This window comes from Mesoplodon densirostris, chromosome 11 (genome assembly GCF_025265405.1).
Source record: "Mesoplodon densirostris isolate mMesDen1 chromosome 11, mMesDen1 primary haplotype, whole genome shotgun sequence".
Classification (NCBI taxonomy): Eukaryota; Metazoa; Chordata; class Mammalia; order Artiodactyla; family Ziphiidae; genus Mesoplodon; species Mesoplodon densirostris.
In genome coordinates this window covers 21,940,118-21,962,672 of record NC_082671.1, presented here as the reverse complement: position 1 = coordinate 21,962,672, position 22,555 = coordinate 21,940,118, and the positions used below count along the sequence as shown (strand labels likewise).

The window sequence follows — 22,555 nt, the reverse complement described above, 5'->3', positions numbered from 1 at the left end:
TGCAAAAAAAAAAAATGAATCTAAACACAGATCTTATGCCTTTCACAAACATTAACTCAAAATGGATCATAGACTTGAATGTAAAACACAAAACTACAAAAGCTCCTAGAAGATAATGTAGGAGAAAACTTGGACGATCGTTTTTTTTTTGTTTTGTTTTGTTTTTTCGGTACGCGGGCCTCTCACTGTTGTGGCCTCTCCCGTTGCGGAGCACAGGCTCTGGACGCACAGGCTCAGCAGCCATGGCTCACGGGCCCAGCCGCTCCATGGCATGTGGGATCTTCCCAGACCGGGGCACGAACCCATGTCCCCTGAATCGGCAGGCGGACTCTCAACCACTGCGCCACCAGGGAAGCCCTTAGACAATCATTTTTATTTGGGAATGGGGATGACTTTTTCAACACAATACCAAAGGCACAATCCATGAGAGAAATAATTGATAAGCTGGACTTCATTAAAATTAGAAACTTGTGCTCTGTGAAAGACACTGTCAAGAAAATGAGAAGACAAATGACAGACGGGGAGAAAATACTTGCAAAAGACATAATTTGATAAAGGACTTATCCAAAATATACAAAGAATCCTTGAAATTCAACAATAAGAAAATCAACAACCTAATTAAAAAGTGGTCAAAGACCTTAACAGACACTTCATCTAAAAAGATGCTCCACATTATATGCCATCAGGGAAATGTGAATTAAAATAACAATGAGATATAACTACACACCTATTAGGATGGCCAAAACCCAGAACACTGACAACACCAAACGCTGGTGAGAATGTGGAGGAAGAGGAACTTTCATTCATTGCTGATGGGAAAGCAAAATGGTACATCCACTTTGGAAGACAGTTTGGGGGTTTCTTAGAAAAGGAAATATAACTCTAACCACGCAATCCAGCAATTGCTCTCCTTGGTATTTATCCAAAGGAGTTGAAAACTTATGTCTACACAGAAACGTGCACATGGATATTTATTAGCCTCTTTATTCATAATTGCCAAAACTTGGAAGAAACCAAGATGTCCTTCAGTAGGTGAATGGATAAATAAACCGTGGTACATCCAGAAGATGGAATATTATTCAGTGCAAAAACAAATGAGCTATCAAATCATGAAAAGAGATCCTAATTCTAAACACGTATTACTAAGTGAAAGAAGTCAACCTGAAAAGGCTACACATCTATGACATTTGGGAAAAGGCAAGATGATGGAGACAATAAGAAGATCAGAGGTTTGGTGAGGGGAATGGGGAAGGAGGGTGGAGGTGTCAGGGAGAGATGAATAAGCAGAGCACAGATGATTTCTAGGGCAGTGAAAATATTCTCTATGATATGATAATGATGGATATATGTCATTACTCACTCGTCCAAACCAATAGAATGAACAACACCAAGAGTGAACCCTTAGTAAACTATAGACTTATGGACGTTGGGTGATCATTACATGTCAATGTAGGCTTATCATTTGTTAAAAAAAAAAAAAAAGCACCATTCCAATGAGTGATGTCCATAACGGTGGGGGGTAAGTATATGTACGGGAAGAGGATATATAGGAAAACTCTGTACTTTCTCAGTTTTATTGTAAACCAAAAACTTCTCTGAAGAAGTAAAGTCTTTCAAAAATCTGAGACCTGTTTTTGTTAGTTTATGGAGAATAGCAAGTGTTTGTATATATTTAATATACCCAAACTTCCTTGAAATTAAAGAAAGGGAACTTTTAATGCAGTGCTCTGTGAGTGCCAATGTTTTAGGAAAACAAAAAAAAAAACCCTCACAAAAATTCTGCTCAGAAGCATTTTGATATAAGAAGCCAAATTCAAAACATCATCATGTGTATCCTTGGACAAACATAGTTTTATAATTTTGGTTTAAAAATTATAGAGATTGTGACCAAAATAGCAGAATAGGAAGACCCTAAGCTCACCTCCTCCCACAGGTAAACCAGAATTACAATTATTTACAGAGCAACTATTAACGAGAAAGACAGGAAGTCTAGCAGAAAAGACCTACAACTAAAGATATAAAGAAGGAGGGACTTCCCTGGTGGTCCAATGGTTAATCCTCTGCCTTCCAATGCAGGAGGCACAGGTTTGATCTCTGGTTGGGGAACTAAGATCCCACATGCCAGGAGGCAACTAAGTCCGTGCACTGCAACTACTGAGCATGTGCACCTCAACTAGACAGCCCGCATGCCACAACTACAGAACCCATGTACCACAATGAAGGGCCCATGTGCTGCAACTAAAATCCCTCATGCCACAACGAAGATCCCGCATGCAACAACAAAGACCCAACACAGCCAAAAATAAAAATAAATAAGTAAATAAAATAAATAAATATAAAATAAAATAAAATACTTATTTATGACAAGCAATTCTAAATTACTTACCTTTTCCCCTCTACCAGTTCTTTCTGTAAAGGAATAAGATGGAGAAGTAAGACCAGATTAACTCTCCTGTCTTCTTGATTTTTTTTTTTTTTTTTTGCGGTACGCGGGCCTCTCACCATTGTGGCCTCTCCCGTTGCGGAGCACAGGCTCCGGACGCGCAGGCTCAGTGGCCATGGCTCACGGGCCTAGTCGCTCCGCGGTATGTGGGATCTTCCCGGACCGGGGCACGAACCCGTGTCCCCTGCATCGGCAGGCAGACTCTCAACCACTGCGCCACCAGGGAAGCCCTCTCCTGTCTTAAATAACTAAAACACTGGGAAAATATGTATGGAATCATGGTTTTCAGAGGTTTAATGGTAGAGGGTGTTCTGTGGATCTGCAGTGGGTCCCTCCCCTCTTCGAGTTCTGCTCAGCAGAACTCAAGTGTGTAATGAGACTACCCAAGGCTGGGGAAGAATCATCTGAAAGAGAAGGCAGGACAAACAGGGAACCTCACACAGAGCCTAGAATTGTCATTCCCACCAGCCAGAGTGGAAAACCTTGTAATACATGGGACATTGGTTATAGTACTCTGAAGAGTATTGCCTCAGTAGTGGGACAAAATCACCCTTCACTAAAGACTTCTCGGGTCCCATCTAACAAAATTTAAAAGCAAGATCTAGAAATATAAAACTGGTTCCAATGGACTTAACTGTGTCCCAGAACAAAGCATAAGAATATTGAAAAATAAAAATGAAAGACTATTTGTCATTCAACAAGATAAAACTCACAATGTCTGGCATCCAAAAAATAGCATGCAAATAAGCAAGAAAAGATAACCCATAATGAGGAGAATATCAATTAACTGAAATGCACTCAGAAATGACACAGTGGGAATTGCCTGGCAGTCCAGTGGTTAGGATTCCACGCTTTCACTCATGGAGCCCCGGGTTAGATCCCTGCTCAGGGAACTAAGGTCTTGCAAGCCACATGGCATGGCCAAAAAAACAAAAAAAGACAGAAATGACACAGAGGATAGAATTCATAAGTAAGTATATTTTAAAAGTTATTATAAAATACAGTTATATTATATTTTATTATTATTTTGGGGGGGGGGTACGCAGGCCTCTCACTGCTGTGGCCTCTCCCACTGTGGCACAGGCTCCGGATGCGCAGGCTCAGCGGCCATAGCTCATGGGCTCAGCAGCTCCGTGGCATGCCCGAACTGGGGCACAAACCTGTGTCCCCTGCATCAGCAGATGGACTCTCAACAACTGCACCACCAGGGAAGCCCTATATTATATTTTAAATTGTATTTCATATGTTCATAAAGGTAGGGGAAAACATAACCATGTTAAAATATGGAAGATGTAAAAAAGACCCAAATGAAACCATAAGAAATACAAAATATAATATCTGGGAAGAAATATAGACTAGATTAACAGCAGAGAGACACTACAAAAAAATAAAGATTAGTAAACTTAAAATATAGAGGTTATTGAAAATAAGACAGAGAGGAAAAGATTAGAAAACAAATGAACTATCAATCAGCTGATCAGTGGGACACTTGATCTAATAGAGACCTAATATATAAAAAATTAGAGTCTCTGAAGGATTCAAGAGAGAAGGATCAGGGGAAAAAATGAAGAAAAAATTGCTGAAAATGTTCCAAATTTGATGAAAACTACAAACCAATAGATCCAAGCTCAACAAATCCAAGCAAAAGAAACAAGAAGAAAACTACACCAAGGCACATCATAATCAAATCGCTTAAAATTAGTGATAAAGAGAAAAATGTTAAAGGCAGCAAGAGAAAAAAATACACCACAAACAGAGGGCCCAAAATAAGAATGACAGCAGATTCTCAACGGAAGTAATGCAAGCCAGAAAACAGTAGGGTAATGTTTGTAAAGTACTAAAACAAAAAACCCAAAAACCTGTCAACCAGAATTCTATACCCAGTGACAATATCTTTCAAAAACAAAGACAAAATGAAGACTTTTTCAAACGTGCAGAACCTAAAATAATTCATCATCAGCAGACCTACCTTATAAGAAATGTTAAAAGAAATTCTTCAGGCAGAAAGAAGGGGATACTTGATGGAAAGTTGGATTTATACAGGCATGAATGCCACCAGAAATAGATTAGTAAATAAATTTTTTCTTACTTTTGAAATTACATTAAAAGCTAATGGCAGGGGTCTTCCCTGGTGGCGCGGTGGTTGAGAGTCCGTCTGCCGATGCAGGGTACACGGGTTCGTGCCCTGGTCCAGGAAGATCCCACATGCTGCGGAGCAGCTGGGCCTGTGAGCCATGGCCGCTGAGCCTGCGCAACCAGAGCCTGTGCTCCGCAATGGGAGAGGCCACAACAGTGAGAGGCCCACGTACCCCACCCCCCAAAAAAAAGTACGAAGGAATTGTAAAACTCTTATCTTTTTTTTTTTCCTCGTCCTGGGATAGATGACCCAAAGATTACTGATTTATTTAGGAACAGTTGAATGTGGGAGTTACAACATCCTCCATGTTTAATAAGAAATCCATGTTGAGCCCTTTCTGTCTTTGGATATCAATACCCCTGGGCACACAAGCTCATCCAACTTGGTACGCACCCTCACTTTTGATGGGGGTGGCCAACCCTCTCTGATACAGTGAGTCTAATTTTGCATGGGAATTAGATTCTACTATGTATAGAATCTAATTGTTATTCTATACTTGTTATTCTTCTAGTATAACAAGGCTAAAAGTAAATCTATTGAGTTCAATTTTTCCTGGAAAATTTCTTAAACTTCCCATAAAGTATAGTATAAATGAATTTTGAGTATTGAACTTGGTGTGTGTGTGTGTGTGTATACATATATAATGGCTGCAAGTATTACAGGAAATATAAAAAAGATAAAACCTTGCAGTAACTTTCATTCTGGGAAATAGAGAAAGAGAAGAATGTAATTTTTTTCTGAGTCTGTAGAGTAGAATTTTAGAGTAGATGTCCCTCTACTCTTTATGACAGAAAGGATCATTGCCTTCTGCTAATTCTCTTAAACCACATCCCAGGAATTGAGAAAATGTGACTTTCCCTTCCTCTAGAGAAGAATTAGTAAGATACAGGAGAGAAATTCTGCAGGTACATAGTTGGCATATAATTTTCATAATGAATAAAATAACAGATAACAGACTTTGTTTGTTTGGCCACGAGGCACGTGGGGTCTTAGTTCCCTGACCAGGAATTGAAGCTGCGCCCCCTGCAGTGGAAGCATGAAGCCTTAACCACTGGACCTCCAGGGAAGTCCCAATAAGAGACTTTAAAAAAAATTTAATTTATTAATTTATTTATCCCTTTGGGCTGCGTTGGGTCTTCGTTGCTGCACGCGGGCTTTCTCTAGTTGCGGCGAGTGGGCTTCTCACTGTGGTGGCTTCTCTTGTTTCAGAGCACGGGCTCTAGGCGCACGGGCTTCAGTAGTTGTGACCCACGAGCTCAGTAGTTGTGGCGTGCGGGCTCTAGAGTGCAGGCTCAGTAGTTGTGGTGCACGGGCTTAATTGCTCTGAGGCATGTGGGATCTTCCGGACCAGGGATCGAACCCGTGTCCCCTGCATTGACAGGCGGGTTCTTGATCACTGCGCCACCAGGGAAGTCCCCCAGTAACAGACTTTTTATGACAGTGATGACAAAATGGAGCTGGGCTGTCTGGGGCTTTGAAATCAATCTCAAAGTTAGTGTCTCTGGGAACTGTTAGAAATTCTGTCTCTTCTTCGAGTTCAGAAAAACACACACACACATACACACACAAAAACAAAACAAACAAAAAGCCCACTGCCCATGGATAAAGATATGGAATACATCAAGTCTGAAGAATGCAACTTCCTTTAATATCTTTTAACTGTGACTTTCTTGAAGTGTAGCGCCACTGACAGCATAACAATCTTGGCTAATGATGACCCTTTTCATTTGGGAAACAGCATTTTTGGTGTCCAGGAGGGAAGTTTGGGGAATGTTTGCATGTTGCAATGAGGGACCTCTGTGGGACACTCCTCTCAACAGACAGAGCCGTAGAGAGATTGTTCTCATATTCTTCTGTAGATGTTAATTCCCACAATTCCTCTTTCACTTTACTTCTGGCTTCCCTTCAAGCTCTATGCCTTTATACCACCTTCTCTCTTCCTTTGTTGCTTACATAGGAAAGTCATTGGATCTAGAAGTCATTGCCAGTCATGGTTCAGAATTTACTCATTAATTCATTCAGGTCTATCACCCCATCAGTCTCTATCCCTTTACCATGGTTTATTTATCCCCATAAAATTTTCTACTTGCCACCTGATTTTTAAGTAATAACACCTTTATTGAGATGTAATTCACTTCATACAACTGACCTATTTAAAGAGTATAATTCTATTTTATTGTATTCACAGAGTTGTGCAACCATCACCACAGTTGAATTTTAGAACATTTTAATCATCCCCCAAAAAAACCCTGTACACATTAGCAGCGACTCTCTACTCCCCCCTCTCCCTAGATTGGCAACCACCATCTATTTTCTGTCCCTATGGATCTTCCTATTCTCGGTATTTCAGATAAATGGAATTATGATTTGTGATCATTTGTGACTGGCTTTGTTCACTTTGTGTAATGTTTGCAAGGTTAATTCATTTTATAGCATGTATCAGTAGTTCATTTCTTTTTATTACCAAATAATATTCTTGTGTGTGAATATACCACATTTTATTTATCCATTCATCAGTTGATGGACATTTTGCTACCTGATTCATGTTCATTTTCTGTTTCCCACTCTAAAATATAAGCTCCATGTGTGTCACTTTTTTTTTTTTTTTTTTAACCACTCTACCCTTAAAATCTTGCCCAGTGCCTGGCACTTTATAAGAGTTCAGGGAATTCTTTGGTGTCCAGTGGTTAAGGCTCTGCCCTTTCATCACCCAGGGTTCGGGTTCAATCCCTGGTCCGGGAATTAAGATCCCACAAACCCCACAGAGCCACCAAAAAAAAAAAAAAAAAAAAGAAAAGCTCAATAAATTTATCAAATGAAAGACTCTATCATTCATTCACCTAACCAAACTTAGTTAAGTATCCACACACACATTTGTGTTGAACACTCCCTCTCCAAGTCAGTCCACCGGCTGTAGGAGATGAATACCACAAAGGATCTACCCTCAAGAATCTCGTAATCTAATGATGTGACGTCCGTGCAGATAATTAAAATAAAGGATACGGACAAAGCGCAGTGCATAGACAAGAGCTCAGTTCTGCTTGAGGGACTCAGCTATGACTTCATAGCAAAGACTCTAGTTGAGGTTTACAAAAACCGGAAGTTGCCAGATTGACAGAGAGTGAGTCAGAGAGTGGTCAATCAGAAGGGCATTTAAGCAAACTCGTGGAGCCTGACCAGACAGCTGGAGTAGAAATGCTGGAGCTTTTGTGTAGAAGTGGGGAGAGGAACTGGCCTAGCAGGAAATATTCAAATGAGAAAAAATTGTACATGCTCAGTCAAAGGATTAGAATAATTCCCCCAAGTGTATGAGAAATTGACAAAAAATGTTGACTGAGCAGGGGATTGAGGAACTAGAGGAAGGGGTGTGAGAAACAGAGATTGGCAAACTCTTTAAAAACAGGCACGTGTTCTTTACTATTCAAAATATACATTTAAAATTTTTCTGTTTTAAATGACCGGGATCCACTGTATAATCTTGAGCAGGGGCATGCAGGAAGTTACTTTGGGGAGTGTGGAAAGTGAGGTGGGCAGGCAGCCAGCTAAGGAGGGAATGGCGATCATGATCTGTGATTTGCTTTTCTTCTTTTTCTTTGATCCCCACATCAATGATATACGCACACCCAGGCACTAACTCAGGGGTTAAGCGTTTGAAAAGCTGGCATCCTCCACCCCCAGGAGTGAGCGGTGGGTAAGGGTCTGGACTGGGCGCCGGGTCGGAATATTCGTGCGGAAGAGGCTCTACCGTCTGGGGCCCGTCTGGGGAAACACATCCTCAAGACTCTTCCTGCTGATGCAATCTGCAGGAGAGCCAGCGATCGCCGCTGCCCGGGCCAGTCTGCGAGGCGCCCGCCACGTGTGCCCGCCGCCACTCCAGCCACTTCCCCAGACTCGCGCCGCCCGGAACGCCTGGGACGCAGCGCCTTTGCCTCCGCTCACCTCGAGCTGCTCTCACGGCCGAGCGAACAATGAAGGTAACTACTTATGATTCTGACTGTATTTTTACAAAAATGTGTGTATGGATTGAGCCTGCGATTCCTCCAACGCACAGTTGGCAGAAGGGGGACGGAGGAAGGACTACACGGTTTCTTGCCACGCAAACGTTTGCAATTTTTCCCTTATCAGTCATCGTCGGACAGAACCTTACATTCTTCTTCTCTTCAGACTTCTGCTTAAGCCCCGCTCACAGGATGTACCGCCCGCCTCACGCTCTTTCACAACTGCATTCGTGAACCGAGATAAAAGGCTGCTCGCAGCTCCTTCCCCTGCCTGTTTTGAAGCGCGGAAAGGAAGAGGAAGCTCTTCTCAGTTTTCTAAGATGCACAGGAGGTGGGGAATTTCGGAGGAGAGGTCTGGGGGATGTCACTGGCTGTAAACGGGTTTTCTGCTCGGCGTTAAGTTATAAAGGAGGGAGGTGCAGAACTAGGTAAGGGGCGCTGTCTCACCCCTATTAAAACAGAAGGCTTGGGCTTCCCTGGTGGCGCAGTGGTTGAGAGTCCGCCTGCCGATGCAGGGGACACGGGTTCGTGCCCCAGTCCGGGAAGATCCCACATGCCGCGGAGCGGCTGGGCCCGTGAGCCATGGCCGCTGAGCCTGCACGTCCGGAGCCTGTGCTCCGCAACGGGAGAGGCCACAGCAGTGAGAGTCCCGCGTACCGCAGAAAAACAAAAACCGAAGACTTGTCTTACTTTGTTTCTTGTGAATAGTCAAGCTTCTAAGAGTTACAAATCAAAGAAGCCTAAGGGCCTTCTTTTATTCAAGAACACCCTAGGGTCTTTTAGTCTTATGCTAATCAAGGATAATTAGCCCAGCTGCCTATTCCTTGGGAAGGTTTAGGTGTAGAAATGAACAGATTTAAGGGTTCTGTTTTCCTGGTCCTACACGCTGGAAAACTGCAATGATATGAAAAACTGAAGTGCAGCTTTTTTAAAGGAAAGTGAAGGATGGGCAAGTGGTCCTGCCTTCTAACATCTTGGAAGTAGGAGATTCCTCTATGCAGTCTGAACTTTGAGGAGAAAAAAAAAGCTGAGTTTCAGAGTTTCCAAGGAGGGAGATAAGTACGGTTTTCAACTGGGCTTATCCACAACCCATTCCAGCCTACAATTTCACTTACGAGAAATAATATGTCAATGGTGCCTTGTCACCAAACAAAAATTTCCACTATGATTAAGCAGGAAATGAGTGGAAATGTAGTTCTGTATTAAGAAGAGATATGCAAATGCGCCGCGGTGAAAAAGTCAGCAGCCTTCCTCTTCTAGAGTTAAGAGATTCAATTTCTGGCTTGCTCATGCCTGTCTACTTTCAGCTGAAAAATACACTTTGATTGAGTATTGAATTAGTGAGTAAAAGGAGAAAATTATGAGAATAAACGGTCTTGCTTTTCCAACTTTCCCCTGTACCATGTGGAACTGTGGTTGATTATCTGTATGTAGTTGATTATCTGTAAGTTCATGGGTGCTTTAACATGAGTCCAAAACCCCCTTCCCTTTTACGAGGTACTTTTTATAACACAGGAACTGAAGGTATCTTCAAGTAGTCTCATTTCTGTTTTCTGATATTTTACTAAGATTAAGAAAGAAATGCTTATGTATTTTAGGCGTGATCTAAGGAGTATTTAAGGTTCCTTTAAGTGTGTTTTTATTATTTCAAAAAACCTTTCTACTAATCTTTTACCTAAGTATTGCTCATACTTAGGTCATCCTTTAAAAAAAAAAATGTTATTTGCACAAGACACCATAATAGGCTCTGTCCTCAGCAAATTTTCCAGACATGGTCTTGCCTGGGAGCTATTATGTTAAGATGGACACATACAGAGTGGGCAACCGAGTGAGAAAAATAGCATATACATTGAATAGGATGTGTATAAAAATGGTAATTACATACTATAACTTACTGAATTAAGGTGGAGATTTACAAGAGACACATATCTGAAAGGACAGAGATAAGAAGTCATTGGCAGGGATGCATGGTTAAATGAAGGGAGAGGGCTGTTTGTGTGTGCGCGCAGGGGGCCCAACAGGACGCCTGGCAGGGAGAGGGGATTCACATTCCAGACACAGGATGTGGCCCCTCAGGCCAGGCTCAGAGATGCATAGCTAGTTAAGCAGGCCTAACAAAAGGGCAGTGGTAGAACCTGCAATGGTGAGAAAGAAAAAAAAGAAAAAGGGAGAACAAAAAATGAGAGTTTAATTTTGGCCAATATTTAATTTAGTGAGTTTCCATAATAAACAACTTCATTTGATTTTAGAACTACAGAGAGAAAGGAAGATGAGTTAAGAAAATTTTCCATTTGTATGCAAGAATTTCTCTTGCCTGTCAGATCATTGAACCTGAGAAGGTCTAATCATTTGAAATGGGCTTAAAACCTTGTGAAAGACAGTCGAGAACAGTCCTCTGATTATTACAGAGGTTTATGCTAAGAATTAAAATCAAGTTATGGTTTCCTTCAGTAGTTGTGTATCTCCCAATTATTTTCATAATTTTAGATGTTATCCCTTACATCAGGTCAGGACTTTTAGTTCTGTAGGGGAGGAAAAATAATTTTCCCTCTACCCTTCTAGATTCTTGGCTAAGATATCCCTGTAATAAAACACAGATTAACAGGAAAAAAAACCCAGAAGTTTAATAACATGTATACCTCCTGTGTACATGGAAGATACCCAGGAAAACTGAGTCACTCCCTGCAATGGCCCAAGCTATCGCCTTAAATATCATCTTCAGCTAAAGACAAAAGAAAGATGCTGGAGCAGCAGTGGAGCAAACCAGTTATGGGAGGTTATCAGACAATGCACAGAAAATTGCAGATTTAAGTCGGTACCTTCTCCGTACAGAGAGGGAGACACCCTTACAAATGGGGATTTCCATTGTAAATGCAACTTCTACTCTGTTTTCAAATATTCTTTTGTGTCTGCAGCCTTTCAGAGATAATCAGTTCAAAATAATCCTTCTGCCAAAGAGGCATATTTTAGGGGTGATCTATTCTGCTCCCCTTCAGTTCATTATTTCTAATATTAGGAGATAGACCAAGGGGCTTCCCTGGTGGCACAGTGGTTGAGAGTCCGCCTGCCGATGCAGGGGACACGGGTTCGTGCCCCGGTCCGGGAAGATCCCACATGCCGTGGAGCGGCTAGGCCCCGTGAGCCATGGCCGCTGAGCCCGCGCGTCCGGAGCCTGTGCTCCGCAACGGGAGAGGCCACAACAGTGAGAGGCCCGCGTACTGCAAAAAAAAAAAAAAAAAAGAGAGAGAGAGAGCTAGACCAGGGAAGGGTTGGCCCAAAACAAATAGACTGCGGCAAATATTTCTCCAGCAAAGATGGTTTTGTTTGGGATCAGCAGAGAATTGCAATCCGGGGTCCGCGACCAAGGCCAGCCACAAGGAAGTCTCTGCGCAGCAAGGAAAGAAGTCTTTATAGAGGGGAGAAGGACATTGGAACGGCTCTAGTAAACAGAGTCCATAGCTTTTCACTGACCGAGTTGCTGCTGGAGTCTTTCTTCTTCTTGTTGGGCTCTGCTATCATTGCAGGCCCGGAGAATTCCCTCTTCTGGGCTCCTGACTCTATTAAATTGAAGTTTCTGTAATTTTTTTAAAGAAGTGCACAGCTGGATAGTATAACCTGAGAGGTCTAGGCTTATGAGTAAACTTTTTCTGTGCATAAATGAAGAGTTGTTTCTAAACTGTGGGCACTGTGAGTGTTTGGGTTAGTTATATCTTTGGGGGTTTCAGGTTGTTTGGTTCTCTGAATGGCCTCTCCTCAATGGGTGTAGAAAGATGAAAGTGAAGAGTTTTCTCTGTCTTATTTTAGGCTTGGCAACTGTAATTCCTCTAACTAACAGATGCCACTCTACGGAAACCCAGTGGAATGTTCAGCCTTATTATGCCCGAGGGGATTTAGTTACCATATTAGAGTGAGAATCTGGTACCTCCCATGATAGACATCATTATCCCAGGCATCCTCCACTTCCTATATGGTACATCATTCTTTCTGAGCACAGGAGGAGACCGTGGCTGGTCTGCTCACTTTACAGTTGTAAATGTGGGCAGCCTTTGTGTTGTAACTTTAGCCCCTTAACAGCTGTCCAAATGCTCTAAACATTTAAAGTGACATATGGTAACATTCCTACTGATGGGCTTTACTGAGTCTCTGTAGCCCATTTGGTAATACATGTCAGTGGCCATTCAACTAAGGCTACTGAAATTGGAATCCATGTACATCAAACTTGGGTGCAACTCAAATGTTTAAAATGTTTCAAAATGAAGCATTTGGGATGCTCTGATTCCTAAACATAACTTTGTAAATATTTGCATACATTTTTATCATAAGATCTAGTCTATGATTCACAATGTCAGTTGTAAATATGAAGCCACAGCAGAATCAGTCTTTTCTATCACACAAGGGTTCATGATGTGCCAGTTGCACCTGTGCTTCTAATTAGTCTTCTCAAATCTATAAGATGAATAATATCACCCTAGAAATTGAGTCTTACATGCTTAAAATAACTTAGAAATTAGATCACCTTATTAATACAGTATAGCATATAAATATTTTCCTATTGTCATATAGGCCATGCCCCTTTTGTGGGAAAAGCCATTTTGCAAAATATTTCTCTCATGTTCAGTGATTAATGGGAGAAAGAAAATCTTAAAAAAAGAGATAATCATGCTCCAGAAATTTAGGGAAAGAGTCAAGAAGAGAAGAAAAAGGAAGACACGTGAAAAAAAAAAAAAGAGGAAATTACATTACAACAAGCAATAATCAGGAAAAGTCATACTGAAAAACGTGATTCTTTGTGATTGAAAAATTTGTAAAATTCAGCTAGTTCCATTAATAGTCTTATATTTCATCTAAAAAGAACCAATTCACTAGTTTTTTAAAATTTTGTTATGTAGATCTGAATATTTCATCAATTGCATGTACAGTCTATCCCCTAGTCTGAGAAATGTTTTTGCTATTTTGACTGGAGATGGTTAAGAATCCTAGGACATAATTAGAGTTCAAATTCTACCTGACTCCTTATACATCTAGACAGAAGGGGCACCTGTTGGGATGTTCTAAGCCAAACAAGCTACAAATGTCTCTTACGTGACCAGCAAAGACCTCAATGGATTTCCGGCATAAGGCCAAGGGTGGATGTGCACACGATGATCACTCAGCAGTTGTTAACATTCCATCACTATGAAAGGGCAATTTTGCCTAGTACATTTCATTTCATTTTAGCTGATTCAGATTCAAAGTTATATTGTTTTGATTTTAGTACTAGATATTAGGGCAGGAATCTGAAATCACAGTAAATGTTTCTTTGAACTTTGACGATAAGAGGTAGAGTTAAAATGGAGCTGTAAGGTCACTTGGGGAAGCATAATAACGCATTGCTCAGGGATTCCATGTTTTTCAAGGTTAGTGAATGGTTTGTACTTGCAAGGTTAATGTTGGTGTTCATAGTAGAAACACATCCAGGTTTTGGGAAGGACTTCTTTGCTTAACAAAAGTGAGATGCTTTATATTTTTAAATGCTATATAAGTTACGTAACATTGAATTGTAACCTCAAAACAGTCATATGAGGAAAGCATGGCGACTATTATGAACTCCCATTTTACAGACAAGGAAAATGAAGATCAGAAAACTCACTTAAATTGTTTAAGATCACAAACTGCCCAACATTATGAGAAACTGGATATATTTGATTCCTAGTCCAGTGTGATGTCTCCCTCACCAGTGCTTCTAGCTCTTTTTTGATGTCACTTTGCAACTCTTAGAAGAATGGATAATCACCTCAGCAAAATGCACAAATACACATAGGCACAAAAATTTATATCTAAATTATTTATTGTTAAAACCAAGGCAATGCAGTCCATACAGCGTGAAAGCCTGGTGGAAAATACTGAAATGATCTAGTTATTTAGAACAGTGGAGTGCTATCGGTTCTTGCACCTGAAATCAGCTGCGATATGTAAATGTATAAGCAAGAGAGCCACACTGCCCTTTGAATATTGAAAATACCTGCCTTTAGTCCAAAAGGCAAGCAATTATTTTCTTTGCCTTTTAGCAACACATGAGTTATCAGTTTCTTCTTTTTATCTCATCAAGTACATAGTGTAGAGGAGGGAGGAAAAAGTTTCCGCTTTCCTTTTAGGTTCATTTCCTGGCATCATGCAAATTAGGCTGACAAAAGACAGATTAACAAGAGAAAACCAGAGTTTATTAGCTCTTGCAGCTTGCATACATACAGGAGAAACTCAGTGATGAGTAACTCAAGGGGTGGTTAGAACTTGGGTTTATATGACATCTTAACAAAGAGAAACAAATTTGTAAAGGCAAACGTGTTAAGTTTCCAAGGGCAGCAAACTGTGGGAAGGTAAATATATGGAGGATACTAGAGGGGGAATATTTGTGCGGGTCCATCTCAGTACTGACTTCCTGTCTTCTTCATGGCTGTAAAACTTCTTCAGGAGAGGAGATTTTTGGCAGTCCTCTTTCCTCAGAAGTTTCTGCTTTTAGTCAGAGAAGGGAGGTTCCAGGAAGCCTTCCTGTTGCATCTGTTGGGTCTCTCGTGCTTTCAGTTTAAAATAATCCTTATCCCAAAGTGGCATATTTTAGGATGTCATATTCTGATCCTCTACAATATAGTCACAGAATAGAACTTGATGCCACAGAAGCTGCACCCTAATTTCTTTTATCTTCATCTCATTTTGAAGTGTATGCATGGCTGTTTTTATTAAACAGGGTTAGTACACAATTTCTTAGCAGAGGTTAGTAGTTTGGGGTACCTACCCTTCCCATTTCATTGGTAACTTCCCTACCCAAATAGGTCTACATGGTTATGTTGCTACCAGATGACCACTGCCTCAGCCACAGCTAATTAGAGTAAGGGTGGATATTTGGCCCAAGTCCAACCATCTTTCACTTCTTTCTTACTTACTCTCTTATCCCCTACATTCAATCAGATACCATATGCTGCGGATTCTGTTTTATCTGTTTCTATATGTTCTCTCTTTCCCATTGCTGGTGTACTTGCATTATTTCAAAAGTCTCTCAACTGGTCTCAAGATTATTTTTTCTTAATTTTCCTAAAGCATTATTTTGATTACATCATTCACCCACCCAAAATACCTCTATGACTTCACCATTGTCTACTGAACTGAACTTAGTGCATGAGGTCTTTTCCTAATCTATCCTCTCTTCTATGTGGATGTGCTCCTCCAATCATTATGGAGGATTTGCTATTCCTCAACATGAGCTTTTGCATTTCCATATATTCATTTCTAACTCCTTCTTCCTCATACGTCCTCCCCATTTTTTTTTATAGATACAGTAATGTGCACAAATTTTTTAAAATTTTTTATTTATTTATCTATTTATTATTTATGGCTATGTTGACTCTCCGTTTCTGTGCGAGGGCTTTCTCCAGTTGCAGCAAGCAGGGGGCCACTCCTCATCGCGGTGCGCAGGCCTCTGACTATTGCGGCCTTTCTTGTTGCGGAGCACAGGCTCCAGACGCGCAGGCTCAGCAATTGCGGCTCACGGGGCCAGCTGCTCTGCGGCATGTGGGATCCTCCCAGACCAGGGCTCGAACCCGTCTCCCCTGCACCGGCAGGCAGACTCTCAACCACCGCGCCACCAGGGAAGCCCCGTCCTCCCCATTTTTGCCCTCCATCATGCCACTCACCATGTGGCTCAGCCCCCAGGCACTTCTTGAGAAAGTGACTTGTTTTATAGTAGAATGAATATGGGTGAAAGATGGTAAGGTAAGAGTAGGGTTACCTTTTGAAGTCAGGAAATAAGATATTGGTCATATCCTGCAATTTCTGCACTCACATTTCCTCTCTTCCGTGAACCTTGTACCATCATTGGGGCTCTTACAGGTATTGGTTGAGGCAAATCAATGACCCCTTTCTAGACTTCCTAGATCCAGATTAATTGATTCTGTTTTATACTTCTTTGTTTTCAAACAGCAGATACATTTTTTTCCACATCTGGATTTATTTGGAGTCAAAGTTTTAATTGACTTCCAAAAGACAGAGGGTTATAAAACCAGGCAACAGTTAGTACTTACATGTTTTAATGCTTATTGCCAAATTCATTTTATGCAGCTAGTTTTTCCTGATTGATTTTTTAGTGGTGAAACTGTACATAGATTGTAAGCATTCATTGCACACATTTCTGGGAAAGTTCATTCAAAAAGATGCTACATAACAAAATGAACTGGACCCATGAAAATCATAAGGATCAAACTCAACAATGCCAGTCCACTAAATCGCTACCGTCTTCAGATTTAGGCAGTATGTAAAGAGAAAGCATCCCTGCCACATCCCAAGGAACTGACTTAGAATATAGAACAAAGTCACGTGTCTAGGAATGTTAACAAATTCCAATACTGTTTAACATGGGGATTTTGTTGTTGCTGTTTGCAAACAAAGCAGTTCTTAAGCAAAATAATTAATGCATATACAGACAAACAAATCCAACAAAAGAGGCACTGAGAAGCAGTGTTCATTGAATATTGGAATTTTGAAAGAAAAAATCTATTAGGTCATTTTAGGCGTTTACTTCTGCTAAAGAAGGATTGTTCTTTTGAGTTTATTTTTCTAGCTTTCAATTCTATTCCACTTAAAAACCTAAAGAACCAAGACTTCTCAAATCTTCTGTGGACAATTTTGCCACTTACTATATTCACTATTTAAAAGTTTCCTGATAATTATTTTCCTTTCCTTTTAGTTCTGTATTCTATTTGCTCTAATTAGTAATGTCAGTAATTCAATGAATATGTAGATAGAGAATGTCAATAAGTTTTGTGCTCCTTTAATTATTTCATGCATGCCTCTTACATTAACATTGTGTCTGCTGGTCTACTGGCACCTTTCCTCCTCTTGACCAATGTTCTTAGAACATTTATTCACAGTAGTCCATCAGTCTACCATTTGATGTTAAAAGACAACTTTTTTTTTTTTTTTTTTTTTTGGCTGCGTTGGGTCTTTGTTGCTGTACGCAGGCTTTCTCTAGCTGTGGTGAGCAGGGGCTACTCTTTGTTGCGGTGCGCGGGCTTCTTATTGTGGTGGCTTGTCTTGTTGCGGAGCATGGGCTCCAGGCATGTGGGCTTCAGTAGTTGCAGTGCGTGGGCTCAGTAGTTGTGGCTCGAGGGCTCTAGCGCGCAGGCTCAGTAGTTGTGGCCACAGGGTTAGTTGCTCTGTGGAATGTGGCATCTTCCCAAACCAAGGCTTGAACCCGTGTCCCCTGTATCGGCAGGCGGATTCTTAATCACTGTGCCAGGGAAGCCCGGACCTCATTCTTTTTTACACCTGATGAATATGTGGGTGACTTCCAATCTTTTGTTATTACAAACAATGCTGCAGTCAATACTCTCATTCGTATGTCATTTCACACATGTACACGTAAATACAAGACACTTTTAATTAAACTAAGTATTAACAATGATGTTGAACTATTAAATCTATCTCAGACTATGTAGTTAAGATAATGTGGTTGCAAATGACCCCTCATTCCCAGCATCATAATGTTGTCTTTTGGGGCTTCCCTGGTGGCGTAGTGGTTAAGAATCTGCCTGCCAATGTAGGGGACACAGGTTCAAGCCCTGGTCTGGGAAGATCCCACATGTCGCAGAGCAACTAAGCCCATGAGCCACAACTACTGAGCCCGTGCTCTAGAGCCCGTGAGCCATAACTGCTGAGCCCACGTGCCACAACGACTGAAGCCCACGCACCTGGAACCCATGCTCGGCAACAAGAGAAGCCACCGCAATGAGAAGCCCATGCACTGCAATGAAGACCCAATGCAGCCAAAAAAAAAGAATGAGGTTAAAAAAAAAAAACAGCTAGTCGAGGAAAGAATGAGTAAGCTCTCTAGACACAGATTAAAGGAAAATCTCCACGAGCCTCTTCACTGTATACGTTTGTGCATTTGCTTTTTGACCATGTGAGTTTATTACATTCAAAATTGAAATTAAAACAAAAAAATGGAAATCCCTTGTAGTGGAATTAATTTGACTCTAGAGCCATTATCAAGGAAATCTGAAATTCTGGGTAATTCAGCACAATCAGTTAAGACCAAGGATATATTTCTTGACAAAATCTCCAAACTATTATATTTAATGATAACTAACTAAAAATTATCCTTTGCTGTACACCTGAAACTAACAACATTGTAAATCAACTATATTCCAATGTAAAATTAAACATTTTTTAAATTATCTATTGAGAAAGCAGTTAAACATAATATGTACAACAAACTTTACAGTAACTATTATATTAAGAATATACAGAAGAGAAGATGGCCTTCTATGAGCCATGAAGTGGGCCCTCACCATACACCAAATCTGCCTTGGTCTTGAACTTCCCAGCCTCCAGGTCGATAAGAAATAAATTTCTGTTGTTTACAAGCCAAAAAAAAAACGTATACAAACTCTTCTTGAAACCTAACATTTATAATAATGACTAGCAAACAATGATTGACTTGAGTTTCATTTAATTAAACACGTAGCTCTTACTAAGACTACCAGTCTTTATACCAGGTAATAGGTGAATGGAAATAATTCAAGCATTATTCATACTCTTGAGAAATTGCTCTATTCAGAAAGAGATATATAAAAAGTAACGCAATAAAGTATAATGCGGGTTACAGTAGAAGTCTGCACAAAGTACAGTGGTACATGAAAAAGATTAGTCAGAGAAATCAGTGGAGGTGATGTTTGAGCAGAAGCATGAGAGAAGGTCAGGTGAACAAGGAAGTAAGAGTGTTTTAGGCACATACGTGGTCCACTTTCACCCAACCCCAGACTTCTGGACCTAGATTCAATCACTCATTCCTTTACCGTAAAAGACCATGAGGAAAAGCGTGCCTGGCTCCCTTCCAGACCACTGGTAAATACAGAGGCCTGAGTACCCAACATCCTTGAGGAATGAACTATTAGAACTCACACCACTGACAAGCTTACAATCAGTTAAATTCAGAAAATCACATTTTGCTCACAATGTCTCCATCCTTCACTCTCTCTTGATGCTCTGGGTTTTCTCTCTTGACTCAACCCTCACTAGAACCTCCCACCCAAATTCGTCCACAGTATCCTTTGCAACTCAGTATTATCACACCCCCCTCTCCTCTCCTAAATGTTTCCCCCTCCTCCTGCCCTCAGGTGAGGTCACTTCCCTCTACAGGGGAGGTGACTCACTTTCTCTACTCTCTCCCCTCTCCGAATTAGAGGGGGCTGGTCTCCTTCACCCTGCCCATGCTGTCTCCACATCAGACAGCCCCTATAGAACCCCTTGCCACTGCTCATACTAGTAGTCTGTGCCCACTCTCTGCCTCATAGCTGTCATGGAGAGACACGCTGTCACTCTGCCTCATTCACCACTGAAGAGTTTTAGCACTTGTCTCCTGATTCTCTCTTCCATCTCAAGTCCTCTCTTCTCGTATTATCACAAGGTGCATGGCTGGCCCATTCCCCTTTCTTGCATCTCAGTCATTTTAATTTCTCATCTCCATTGTTGCACTACATTCCTCATAACCCACCCACACCTATGGTCATACCCAGACTTTTTTTTTTTTTTTTTTTTTTTGTGGTACGCAGACCTCTCACTGTTGTGGCCTCTCCTGTTGCGGAGCACAGGCTCCGGACGTGCAGGCTCAGCGGCCATGGCTCACTGGCCCAGCCGCTCCATGGCATGTGGGATCTTCCCAGACAGGGGCACGAACCCGTGTCCCCTGCATTGGCAGGTGGACTCTCAACCACTGTGCCACCAGGGAAGCCCATACCCAGACTTTTGAATGACACTAAATTATACCAAGTCCCATCAGTTATTTTTGGTCCAAGATATAACTTACATGAGTTTGGTTCTCTCCACTTTATCTACCGTGTGCCTAGTTCAAGCTACTGTCTTCTTTTCAGGTGGTATATATGTTTCTATTTTTGCTCACCTCTTGGTTATCCCCACCTCCCACCCCTAATCTATTCTTCACAAAGCAGAGTGATCACATCTGTCATCTGCTTCAAAAATTCCTCCAGGGCTTCCCTGGTGGCGCAGTGGTTGAGAGTCCGCCTGCCGATGCAGGGGACACGGGTTCGTGCCCCGGTCCGGGAAGATCCCACATGCCGTGGAGCGGCTGGGCCCGTGAGCCATGGCCGCTGAGCCTGCGCATCTGGAGCCTGTGCTCCACAACGGGAGAGGCCACAACAGTGAGAGGCCCGTGTACCAAAAAAAAAAAAAAAAAAAAAATTCCTCCACCCCTTCCTCTGATGCTTTGAATAAAGCCCAAAGTCCCTCCCATGCTCTAGAAGCCCCCAAAATCTGGTCCTTCTTACCTTTGCAGCCTCACCTTGTTACCACTGTTTCCATCTCCCTTCATCCCCCAAACTTTTCCTTCCGGGCCTTTGCACTTGCTGATCCCTCTGCTTTAAAGGTCTTCTTCCTACTCCCCATCAAGTTGGCTCCTTTTTTTTTTTTTAATATTTATTTATTTACTTAGGCTGTGCCAGGTCTTAGTTGCGGCACGTGGGATCTTCATTGTGGCATGAGAACTCTTAGTTGCGGCATGCATGCACAATGTAATTCCCTGACCAGGGATCAAACCCGGTCACCCTGCACTGGGAGTACGGAGTCTCACCCACTGGGCCACCAGGGAAGTCTCCAGCTGGCTCCTTATCACCCTGCCAGCCTCAGACTTAATGTCGCTACCTCAGAGATAACATCACAACCCCCCAGTGATTCCCAGTCCTTTAGAACACTAATTGCAATTTACAGTTATTTACTGGTGTGATTATCTGTACGGTTTTGGGATTGCTATCTGACTCTCCCACTGGATCATACATTTCTTCTTTTTTTCTTTTTTTAGATGTTGGGGGTAGGAGTTTTTAATAATTAATTAATTTATTTTTGCTGTGTTGGGTCTTCGTCTCTGTGCGAGGGCTCCCTCCAGTTGTGGCAAGCAGGGGCCACTCTTCATCGCAGTGCGCACGGGCTCCAGACCAGCAGGCTCAGCAGTTGTGGCCCACGGGCCCAGCCGCTCCGCGGCATGTGGGATCCTCCCAGCCCAGGGCTCGAACCCGTGTCCCCTGCACCAGCAGGCAGACTCTCAACCACTGCGCCACCAGGGAAGCCCGGTCATACATTTCTTGAGGGCAAGGAGCACATCCAGTTTTTTGCCACTGTGCAAACGCATGTAATCCAATACCTGGCCTAGCATAAGTGGTTGGTGAGTGTGGTAAGCTGAGTAATGAACCCCCAGTTATGTCTATGGCTCAATCCTCTGAAGTTTTTATGGTAAAGGAGATTTTGCAGGTATGACTAAGTTATAGCTCTTGAGATGGGGAGACTATCCTTGGTATTCTGATTGGGGCCAGTGTAATCACAGGGGTCTACAAGAGGAAGGCAGGAGGGTCACAGGAAGAGAAGGAGATGTGACAATGGAAGCAGAGGTTGGGGGGAAAGAGAGAGGGAGTAAGATTTGAAGATGCTACGCTGCTTGCTTTGAAGATGGAGAAGGAACCATGAGTCAAGGAATGCAGGTGGCTTCTACAAGCTGGAAAAGGCAAGGAAACAGATTCTCACCCTACAGCCTCCAGAAGGAATGTAGCTCTGCTGATACCTTGACTTGGGACTTCTGACCTCCAAAACTGTAAGATAATGCCACAAAATGTATGGTAATTGGTTACAGCAGCAATAGAAAATGAATATAGATTTTGGCACCTAGAAATGGGGTGCTACTGTAACAAATACTTGAAAATGTGGAAGTGGCTTTAAATAGGGCATTGGGCAGAGGATGGAAGAAATTTGAGGAGTGCAAAAGGAAAAGCCTACATTGTCTTGAACCGATTGTTAGAAATATGGATGTTAAAAGCACCACTGATGAGGGCTCTGAAAGCACTGGAGAATATACTTATGGAAACCAGAGGAAAGGGGATCCTTATTATATAGTAGAAGAAAGCTTAGTGGGTTTGTGTATTACAGTTATGTGAAAAGCAGAAT

At 41.8% G+C, this 22,555-nt stretch overlaps 1 protein-coding gene across 2 annotated transcripts in view; it reads left to right on the top strand.

Annotated features, from left to right (window-relative positions):
- The first annotated feature begins 8,173 nt into the window (after positions 1-8,173).
- The window catches only part of BCAT1 (branched chain amino acid transaminase 1), a 104,380-nt gene continuing 89,998 nt past the window's right edge, over positions 8,174-22,555 (top strand). The window contains exons 1-2 of one of the 2 annotated variants that reach the window (XM_060114101.1): positions 8,174-8,260; positions 8,387-8,554. In XM_060114101.1, coding sequence (XP_059970084.1) covers positions 8,189-8,260; positions 8,387-8,554 — 240 coding nt within the window. In that variant the 5' untranslated portion in view covers positions 8,174-8,188. Of the gene's footprint in view, positions 8,261-8,380; positions 8,555-22,555 lie in introns of those variants that run through there. The other variant, XM_060114102.1, reaches the window with a different exon arrangement.